The sequence below is a fragment of the Rosa rugosa genome, chromosome 7, assembly GCF_958449725.1.
Source record: "Rosa rugosa chromosome 7, drRosRugo1.1, whole genome shotgun sequence".
NCBI classification, from domain to species: Eukaryota; Viridiplantae; Streptophyta; class Magnoliopsida; order Rosales; family Rosaceae; genus Rosa; species Rosa rugosa.
Genome location: NC_084826.1, coordinates 22,607,835 through 22,619,204, shown reverse-complemented (window position 1 = coordinate 22,619,204; position 11,370 = coordinate 22,607,835). Strand labels below are relative to the sequence as shown.

Genomic DNA, 11,370 nt, shown 5'->3' with positions numbered 1-11,370 from the left:
GCTTTTGACCATAAAACACTTCAGTCCCTGACCTTATAATTTCACACGTTTAGTCCCTGTACTTCAAAATTTCAGACCAATAGGTCATTGTCTTCTAAAAGTCGCGGCGAAATGTCTATTATGCCCTCAGTTCTTTTTTTTTTTAATAAATTTATTCCTTTCTCTTTTTTTTATTTTTTATTTTTTCTTTATTTTATTTATTCTTTTTTTCAAATAGAAAGAAAGAAAGGAAAAAAAAACATAAAAAAATAAACAGAAAGAAAAAAAGGGGAAAAAATTCCTTTTCCAAAAAAAATAAAATAATTAATTAATTAAAAAAAAAAACTGAGGGCATAATAGACATTTCGCCGCGACTTTTAGACAGCAAGGACCTATTGGTTTGAAATTTTGAAGTACAGTGACTAAACGTGTGAAATTAGAAGGTTAGGGACTGAAGTGTTTTATGGTCAAAAGCTCAAGGACTAAACAGTATTTGGTCCTAAATAAAATTACATTTTATCATTGCTATCCTAGTATTTTCAAATACCGGAAGGGAAATTAAACTTCTAATTTTTTTTTTTTTTGAATCGGCCCGAGGGGCAATAATATCATTCATCACAAGCCAGAATAGGCCGTTACATATTATTCCGCTGCAATTTAAGGTCATAGGCAGACAAGAAGATAGTGATAGTACCCACATTGATACATACAAATAGACCCACCCATTAGACAATCAAATACGTAGAGGTAGCGGGGATCCTCCATTGGTATTACACCGAAGGCGTTAGAGATCTAGGTTCCTAATACAAGAAACATTATTGTAATTAGACATAGCTAAAAACATAGGGTTCCTGCAGTAACATCGATTCGATAGTTATTTGCAACCATCAAAGCAGAGACGGGGAAGGTAGAGAGAGTCCTCTCAATTAACATCGCATCTGTGATATCTTTTCCATAGAATTTCATTAAGGATTCAATGCGAAGTGCTTTCGAGTTGTAGTCACTAACTGACTTGAAATCACAGAAGCAGAGGTTATGTCATCTCACTTCTAGTTCAGAAAGCAGGGAGTCATGGACGTTGCCAAATCTTTCTTCGAGTGAAACACATAGCCTTTTGGGGTCTTCTTTATTCATATACTCGTACTTGAGCGAATCATCTTTATGACGAGTCATTAGGATGATGACTTTAACCTCATTTGCCTCTAAAGTTGCTCTATTTGCTTCCAAAGCTTGAGATTGCTCAACAGTTAGCACATCCTGGCTAGGCTCGAGAATCGTATCTAGGATTCCATCGACCTTGAGATGCTGACGGACATCACGAACCCACTTGTGATATTCAGAGCCAGTTGTTCCCAATGGAGCAAAGTCCAATTTGTTCAGGTTACTCATCCTGAAAGAGAACAAGAAAAAAGGTTAGTCAGCAAAAAATGTTACCACGAAAACATATAAAATTTCTGAGTGTAGTCGCTTCCAAGAAATGATGAATTTCCGAGCATAATCACTTTTAAGAAATTAGGGATTTCTAAGCGTAGTCGCTTCCAAGAAATCGGATTCCAAGAGGTATTAGATTAGATCAAAACAATGATGTAAGTGGTCGATCATAAATTCTCTACAAACTCTAAATTTGGAGATCTCAACAAGCTCCAAGCTTGGAGTGAGCACGAACCCCCACAGTTCGGCTTTTGGTCTCCCCTGTGAAGAAGAAAAGGGGGGGGGGGGTTGAAGAAGGCAGTTTGCAAGTCCCCGAGAAAAAGAAGAGAAGTTGAATAAAAACTCAAAAAGGGGGACTTCTAGTAAAAATTATCTCGAAATAGTGATCGAAAAGTCGCCAGAGGTTGCCGGAAATCGCAAGAATTTGGTCGTTGGAAATCGACGCCGGAGGTGGTTTACAGGAAAAGCTTGGCTGGTGGGCTTCCCTTGCTTATTTTTTATTTTTATTTTTTTTCCTGTTTGGCCCATTATATATATATATATATACTGCTTTGGCCCAAGCCCACTCTCTTTTCCTTTTTCTGGGCTGCGTCAGCCTTCCTCTTTCTGGGCCGCTTCCTTTTTTATTTTTCTTCTGCCGACTTGGGCCGCGTCTCTTTGTTTTTTGTTTTTATTTTATTATTATTATTTTTTTTTTTTTCTGGCAGTGGGTCAGGCTGCGTCTCCTTCTCTTCTTCTTGGGTTGGGCTGAAGTCGGATAACGTGTTGGGCTGGAGTCGGAGGACAGGTTGGTTCTAGGGGGTCCCGGCGGTTCAAGGATGTGCAGTGCTTCAACAAGCCGGTCCGGCAGCTTTTTGGTTGGTTCAGGGAGTTAAATTTCCGGTTCCCAGATATTGGAGTCATGGCTCTGGTGCTGGCTGAATTTGACGGTAGAACAAGGTCTGGAGGAATGTGAACCGGTAAGGAGACTGTGTTTCTTTTCTGGGGGTTGGTTTAGTGCTTTTCCGGCCGGTTCAGGTGACGCCGTCGGCGGTTTTAGGCTCATGGGGTTGAGAGCTTCAAGGTGGGGTCGGTGGTTGAAAGCTACGATTTTAGGGTTTCAGGGTTAAGGCTACGTGTTGATAACGTGTTTAAGGAAAACTGAAATTGGGAGAGAATTGAGTCGTGCTTTCATTGATAATAAGGACATCTTTATATAGAGGATTACAAGTGAGATAGAGTTGTACATGGAAACATAATCGTACATTGATTGGATATCTACCAAGATTCTCTGAGAATATCTCTAATATAAATCCTATTACAACTAGAGCAAGTAACCTAGAGTTTAAGCCAGACATATATTTTGAATTTTGTAATATAAAATAAAAAGGGAAAAATAAGAAAAACAAAAACAAAAAAGGAAAGAAAAACCAAATAAAATCTGCACCTTTAGCCGTTTCTTTTTTAGCATAAAAAATAAAAGAAATAGAAGTGAAACAGGACTAAAGGGGCAATTTGGCAAAAGAAGCAAATGGGGAAACGCTAAGTGCGGCGACTGAGACCGGATTGAGGGATCCTCTGTACTTTTTTTCATTGGCCCGCAACCGAACTCAACTTTATTACAACTTTACCAAGGAGAGGACACGAACGAGAAGAAGATAAATATTGCTTCCTCTCTCTCTCTCTCTTTGTTCAGCTTCTCAAGATCTTCCTTGCTTTCGGTGCTTTCAAAAGCCAATCTTGCTCTGCAGTACTCGACCTCTCTTTTTCCCTCTGCTTCCCAATCACCCTCTCATTTCCGTACAACACAGACCACAAGGTTCCATTTATTTACGCCCCTGTGACATTATCTTCTAGCTAAGGTTGTTGCTTGCCCCTCTCAGTAAGCTTATGCTTATGTCAAGCTAAGCTAAGGTTGCTTCTCGTACAAGTTCTTATCCCACTTTTGTGCTTAAGAACCAAGCTGAACGGAAAGTGAAAGAAGAAAAGGAGAGGACAAAATTCCCAGAATAAGCTACGTGAGGTCACCTTGCAGGGTATGTATGTATAATAGTGCCTCGCCTATCAAATCGTTGCAAACAGAGTTGCCGTTAATGGATTCAAATACCCATTTCAATCTGGAGCACCAACAGCCCCACCACCAACCCAATTCTGGGTTGCTCCGATTTCGCTCTGCTCCGAGCTCACTGTTCGCTGACAACAACAACAACAACAACGCCGATTTGGGGGTCAATAAGGGAACTTCAATCGAGGGTGGTTCCGACTCCGACAGATTGTTCTCGAGATTCGTGAGCTACAGTCACAGTAACGACTCGGAATCGTGGCCGTCGAGTTTCCAGGAGTTCGAGGACAAATCTACGGTGACGGAGGCGGCTGTGACGGCGAGTCGTATGAGCTCACAGCTTCAGCAGCAGCAGCAGGGGTTTCCTGGTCTTCCACCTCATTATCCGAGACAGAACTCGTTTGGGAGTGGTAATGGCTCTTATGGGTTGGTGGGTTCGGCCGCAGTGGATCATCACCCGCAAGCCAAGACTGTTACTTCCAATCTTGTTCGGCAGAGTAGTTCTCCTGCTGGGCTTTTCTCCAACAACACCTCTGTTCAAAATGGTATTGATTCTTCTCTTCTTTCATATGCCTCTGACTTTTTTGCTTTTGGTGGGAGGGCTTTAGATCTTTGAAGAGATATTTATCCGTTTACATGTCATTGTGTTCTTCGATGTACAAGTACTTGATAAGGAACATTCATTTGAGCATGTGCAATCAAATAAAGATGTTGTGAACATTTTTTTTCTGCGGCGGCATGTGTAAAGATTTGATCCAAAAGTTAAAAGGGATATTGTGTTTTTCAATTAATTCCTTAGTTTCCTGGGCAATGAAGGAACTGGAAAAGACTAAATAAATGAAAACTCAGGAGTGAGATAGTTACGCCTCTACTAGGCATAATGGAGCTCCGTTTTAAATAGAAATTTGTGTTTCATTCTGGTTAATATGAGGAGATATATGATTGCAATTTGAAGTTTCCTATCTTTTCTTGTACAAATTCTGTGAAAACTTGCTAAAAGAGTTGAGGAAAGGATTGCAATCATAATAAATTTCCTATCTTTACTAATTTATAAAGCACTTACCTAGATGTTCATGTTAGTGAGTACATAAGTCATAAATTAGCTGATAGCTTTGGATGAGGAAGCTTCATAAGTTCTGAATGTCTTTTGATCATAACTATTAAAGTTACAGGAAATATGGACTGAGTGGGGTACTAATTGGGATTTGGTAACCAAGTCCATTTACAAATAGGTGGAAGGGTCGAATTAGCTTCTCATTGATAGTACAAAGGTTGGAAGTGAAAATGCTGACACTTCATTTTATTGTACAGGATTCCCATTTGGAGCATGGAATGATCCATCAAATTTTGCTGATAATTTAGGTGGCATGAGAAGAGACCAAGATAATGACCAGAAATTATTCTCTGCTACTCAGGTATTGGTTTGCATTGTATTTTGTTGAGTTTCCTCAGATTTTTGTTTCATTTTGACTTATTCTGAACAATTCAAATCAGAATGGTGATCTTGGGAACCGGATTCATATATTATCCCACCACTTGAGTTTACCAAAAAATTCAGCAGAAGTTGCCATGGAAAAGTTCCTCCAACTCCAAGATTCTGTACCTTGCAAAGTTAGAGCAAAGCGAGGTTGTGCCACTCATCCTCGAAGCATTGCAGAAAGGGTAAATATTTTTCTATATATGTCCATAGCTAGCTATATTTTATTTGAAGTGCATATCATCCTCGAAGTATTTATCAAACAATTAGTTCATTCACCATTTACTTAACATGGTACTCTTGCTCTATCAATGAACATTATTGAAAAATGACCATAAGGAGTAATTTATTTATAGGTGAGAAGAACACGGATTAGTGAACGAATGAGGAAGCTACAAGAGCTTGTGCCGAACATGGACAAGGTAGAAGTTTACATAAACATTTGGCCTCTATTTGTTTTTGGAGCCTAACATTCTCTTTTTGGTTCTTGACAGCAAACAAATACAGCAGACATGTTGGACTTGGCTGTTGATTATATTAAAGAACTTCAGAAACAGTTCAAGGTATTAAACAAGCTAGTTAAATCAAGAAGATTGCATTTAGGACAACCACGATTTTCAATCTAAACTATGTATTCTTTTGCAGAGTCTTAGCGATGTTCGAGCCAACTGCAAGTGTTTGAGTATGCAGAAGCCCGTTCAAAATCAGATAGTTTGACGGCCTTTTCTGTACAGGAGACCGGGAAAGTGATGGAGAAGTAGTGGATGGAAACAAAATGTTAAACACCTTTTGGTTACGCCATGAATAGTAAGTAGAAACTAGTTAAGGAGCTAAATCAAAAGCGTGATCAAGAAGTGATATAAAAAGGAGCTCTCAGATATCGCTGTACCTTCTGGTGGGATGTGATGTGGTAGGCTGGTAGAGTTTGCACCACAACATCTGAGGGGACCAGGTCTTGATATAAGTTAACAAGCTAGGGTTCCTATTACACAGAATATGAATAAAAGACAAAGAATGTACAGGATATTTTCTCCAATAATAATGCAGTCCTCTTAAGTTTTGAACTTTTGTTGCAGTTAGATGTATATATGTGTTTGTATTTTTGTTTCGGGACAGACATAACATAGATATTTTCCATTTTAGGCTGATTCTGTTGCTATTTGGTTCTGATAAGATCTCCCTATTTTATCCAGAAAAAGGAAATGAGATGGGTACAAAATGATTGTGCTGAAGGAAGGCTTATTTTTGGTAACAAACTGAGGAAGTTGACTCTATCTCTTAATTATTGATGGATGCCTACCTCATTTATGGTCTGAACTAGTTGGGTGACTTCATATTGTCTTTCGCCTTGGAGCCTTATCTCTCACAACGAGTATTTAATTTTAAGCAGTTAATATTTGCGACTCCGACTAGGTTGTTTGTCCATTTTTGTAGAGAAAAGTATGGCTCTTTACTTCTTTTTCTTTGTAGCTAAGGTTTCCTTCTTTCATTGACCCAAAAAAAAAGAAAAGGTTTCCTTCTTTCTCTATCCTCAGCAAGAAAATGCTGAAAAGCCAAGGTTCTTTGTGAAAGAATGGTCCTGGCTAGACGGTCTTGGACCATACATGGTTACTGGATAGGTTGTGACTCGTGAGTCTTGTGAAATAAGGGCAATTTAAGAGCACCTGTGATTGGGAGTAGAATTAGGATTAAGTTTCTTTCCTACAAACTTTGCTACCATTGACCGAGATCAATCGATATCTATTCCAAGTATGTGGGGCTTTACTCTAATTTTCTTCTTTTTCTTCTTCTTATTTATTTATTTATTTATGGATGATTCTAGTTGGACCTCCAAATTTGCTATTTGGACATCTTATACTTAGTACACCTCTAATTTACTTTTTAGAATACTTGAAAAGCTAAGTAGACCTCCTTATTTTTACCAAAACACCTTTGAATATGAGATACAACAATTTATTACTTTACGTTTTATCTCTATCTTCAACCATGAGAAGAAGAATGAATAAAAATCACATGATATTGCTCTATTATGAGTAGCTCTCTCCTCCACCAAAATTAATCAAAGGTTCTCGATCTTGATATATTGCTGAAATCCTTTTGAATTTGCTAAAAGAAGGATTTCAAGAGTTTTGGGTTGGAAGATTGAGTAATAACTATATCATAATATTCAATGAATTTAGTTTAAGGAAATTCCAAATCAGATTATTTTGAATTTATTTTTGTATTAAATGATGGGCCATGTATAGAAATTATTATTTTTACTTAATTATTTTAGGTAAATTATAAAACTATATGGCAATACAAGGAAATTCCGGAAGAAATAAAAAAAGAATTTAATTGAATGTTATATTTAGGGAGGTAAGAAGAGGTTTTTTTTTTTTTTTTCCCCATTTTTCTCTCTTTGTCCTTATTTGTCTTTTTATATGACTTGACAAAATCTATTAATAATTGAAAAAAGTTGGAGGTCCAAATATTAAATTTGGAGGTCCAACTAGAATCACCCTTGTTTTTACACTAAGAAGAAGGGGTTGAATTTGGACAAGTTTTGTCTCACCTAGAGGTGATTTTTGACTTTCTCATTTTCTCTACACACTTTTGGACCCTCAACTTTTGAAAGAATTTTTTTACACACTTTTGGAGCCTCAACTTTTGAAAGAATTTCATTTCGCCTAGTGGTCAAATCGGTCTTTTTTTGACTTTCTCATTTTTTCTACACTCTTTTGGAGCCTCAACTTTTAAAAGAATTTTATTTCGCCTAGTGGTCAAATCGGCCTTTTTTGAACACGTAATAACCTAATTGATCTTCCATAATTGCAGTTAGTCTTCGTTCTCAGATTTGGTTGCATGTATTGAAAACAATATATTCTCGCATATTAGTGATTTCTTATTCCACTTACGCTAATGCCACAGAGTGCATTTTGAACGATCGACTCATGACATTGAAATTCCGCTTCAATCTAAACAACTAAGATTGCAACAGAACGCTCGAATCTCCGTGGGTCGATGGTTTGCAAGTCAGAAAAGTATAAGAAAGATAGTGGTTGATTTATAATGAAATGAATGAGGGATATGATTCAAAATAAAATAATCGGAATGTGATTTAGATACCGTTGCTTTATATATCCTTATAAATTTTGGAAATGATTTGAAAATCAAATACAACCGTCTAATACCTCTTTTGTTCATAAATTACCTTAAGCAAAACTAGAGATAGGTCCCTAACAAGACTTATCTATATTTGGGCTCTTCTTTGGGCTCATAGGTTGGACCAACCCTTTGGTGTGGGGTTGGATAGATTTGGCCTCTATGGTCCATAACATTACTTAATTTTGTTAGGTCGCAAAGACCAGTTGCTTTGAGGGTTTTTTATTCTGCTTCGGAGTTCCTAGGTTTTTGTTTGGAATAATGGTGTGTGGATTTTCTAAAAAGTGGGTGTACTGGGGGGGGGGGTATGTTGAGCTCTTATTCTTATTTAGAATAGAAGTTTTAGAGTGCTCTGAGGAACGATTCTTTCTGTCGACCCCATAGGGCCGGAGTGTTTCATTTTTGCACTACTTGCTGAATCTATATAATGAACTAATCTCTTTTCATAAAAAAAGGCTTATCTGTTAAAGGAAAAACACGTTATGTGCCTTCGTCAAAGTAACTGATGAAGAGGGAATTAAGGAATTATCGGTTACAGTTCAATCATCCATTATTGTAATTGCTATTACCATTGTAATCCTCACCCTATTTAAAGAGACTCTCTAATGAAATGAGTAGACCAATTCTCCCATTTTACTTTTACACGTTATCAGCACGCTCAGAGCCAATAGCCAAGGAAAAAAAAATAAAAAGAGAAAAAGAAAACCAGAACCCTAGAAGAAAAGGAAAAAACTTTTTCTTTTTCTGCCAGCCCACACGTGCCTCAATCTTCTTCCTCTTCCTCATCCTCGCTATCGGGGCTCTCCACTCCCCTCATCTCCACCTCAGTTCCGCTTCCGAACCCAGAACTCATCTGGGTCATCCCCCCGGTCTGATGGTGTCGTCGTAGCCTCGCCCTGTGCCAGCCCTGCACCTCGCTGCCCAACCCCCAACAACCCGCTCTCACCCAGCACACCAGGCTGCACTCCGCACACCTCTGCCCTCGCCCTACTCGCCGACGTGACCTCCACACCAACACCCAACAGCAGCAGCCCTGCAAAAAAAAAAAAAATAAAACAGAAAACCAGAAGGAAAAAGAAAAGATAAAAAAAGGGGTGCGTGACCCGGCCCAGAAAAGAAAAGAAAAGAAAAGAAAAGGCGATGTGGCCCACTGTTGAAAAAAAGAGAGGAAGCGGACCTGTTTTTCTCAAGCAAAAAAACATTGCTACGCACGCCTGCATCAACACGCGCGTGTGCTAGGATCATTTTGTTTTCTCGAAACCAAGTATGTTCTCTTTTATTTATTTAATTTCATACTCCGGTAAATTGTGGAATCAGCATGCCTTGTGAATTTTATATAATTATGTTTAAGCATGCTTTAATTATGTTATTGTTTACGCAATTTTGAGCATGTTTTGTGAATTTTATTTACGCTTATATAATTATTCCTAAGTATGCCTTTATATTATGCTATTGTTTATATTTTATTTTGAGCATGATATATTATTGCTGTTATTATGTGTAGCATATATTTTGTTAGATATTATTTGTGAAATTTGAGCATGACCTGTAATTTATGTTACTACATTCTATAATTATTTTATTTAGCATGTTATATATAAATTGTGTGTTGCCCTGATAATGAAAAGTCATGCGCATTATAAATATGTAATTACTGTGATAATGTATTTTCACATAGCATCGAGAAAAATGTGACCATTACGAATCTTGGTCTTGAAATCTAATTCATATCCTTGGAAAATAATCCACGTGGATGTCTTTATAACTGCGTAATTTATATATCTTCTCTCTTGTTTCTGTAGATGGCTGATCCAACTCGACCTAAATTTGACATTTTGGACTCAGAAGGACTTGAGTACTATCGTTGGGTTTCTGATGTGGAAATCGCCTTTGTGGCGAAAGACTACACTGCCACCATCGTAACTCCCACCGACCCCAAAGACAATGGATCGTCTAACAAAGTGAAAGCAAGTGCCTTAATGTTTCTAAGGCGACATATTGATCCTTGCCTACGCTGGGAGTACCATTCAGTTAAAGACACCCAAAGAACTGTGAAATGCTCTTAAGGGGCGTTTTGGGAACATTCATGATACTTTGCTCCCAAAACTGACTGTTTAGTGGAATGAAATCCGCTTGTTTGAGTACAAAAGGGTCAATGACTTCAACAAGGACATGTTGCGCCTAAAGGCACGACTCAATTTTTGTGGAAGGGAACTCACAGAAGATGATATGATCGAGAAGTCTCTCTCCACCTTTCCTACTTTAGCACTTATACTAGCGAACCAGTATAGGTTGGAGTATGACAACAAAAAGAATGACAACCTTCAATAAGCTGACCAATCTACTGCAAGTGGCTGAGAGACATAATGAGGTTCTTTTGAGCAACAATGTCAGGCCCGTTGGGACAAAGAAAATTCACAAGACTAATTATGGCAAGGTGAAAGGTGGAAAGAACCCCAATGCAAAGGGGGTTGGACGTGCTGATCCCTACCCACGTGGAAACAATGCACCAAGTGGAAAGGGACATGGGGGGTTGTAGTATGGGTCGTGGAGGCCCTCCCAATGTATGGCGCAGAGATGGTGGTGCTAGCCCTAGTGGTCATGGAAACAAGGTGCAAAAGACACCTAAGAACCCTTCAGTCAAAAAGGAAAGAGTTGGCAATGAACCATGTTATAGGTGTGGAATTATTGGGCATTGGTACAAGAACTGCCAAGCAAGCAACATAGTAGCAGCCACTTACAAGAGGTATAGGGAGTCTAAAGAATAAGAGGCTCACTATATGGAAGAAGAAGGCCATGACCCAGATGTCAACCTCACAATTGCAGACTTCAATGGCAACAAGGAACTTGCTCAGTCAATGGATGCTCTAGATTTTGACTGATCTGCTTTATTTATTTATTTTATTTTCCAAAGACAGTTGTGAAGGCATAATGCCTTTTTTTTTAGACTATTGCTTGGTCTTAAAGTTTATTGAAATAATGGTTTGATGAATTAGATTTCTGAACAAGATCTTGATTTGATTTTCGTTGGCTGATTAATAAATTTCAGATTTTATATTCTGAAGTATTGAATTTATTCGATTTTATTTACTACACATATTTACTTGGTTTGAAATAGCAATATAAAGATGTAAAGCAATACATCTAGAAAAATTAAGAAAAATTATTAGAATAAAAAGATTATCCTTCTACCTAAATTGAAACACTCTAAAGAATATGAGATATATTTTTTGAATAATTCAATAATACCTCCCATTTACTTGTAGGCATGAATCGAGGAGAACTTGAGTGCTTAGTT

The 11,370-nt window shown here is 37.9% G+C and overlaps 1 protein-coding gene across 1 annotated transcript; it reads left to right on the top strand.

The window, feature by feature from the left end:
- The first annotated feature begins 2,971 nt into the window (after positions 1-2,971).
- Positions 2,972-5,992, top strand: LOC133722190 (transcription factor bHLH130-like). Its single transcript, XM_062149012.1, has 6 exons — positions 2,972-3,996; positions 4,763-4,866; positions 4,946-5,113; positions 5,285-5,350; positions 5,423-5,491; positions 5,574-5,992. The coding sequence occupies exons 1-6, from the start codon at positions 3,432-3,434 to the stop codon at positions 5,643-5,645; spliced, it is 1,044 nt and encodes a 347-aa protein (XP_062004996.1). The 5' UTR covers positions 2,972-3,431; the 3' UTR covers positions 5,646-5,992.
- The last annotated feature ends 5,378 nt before the right edge of the window (positions 5,993-11,370 follow it).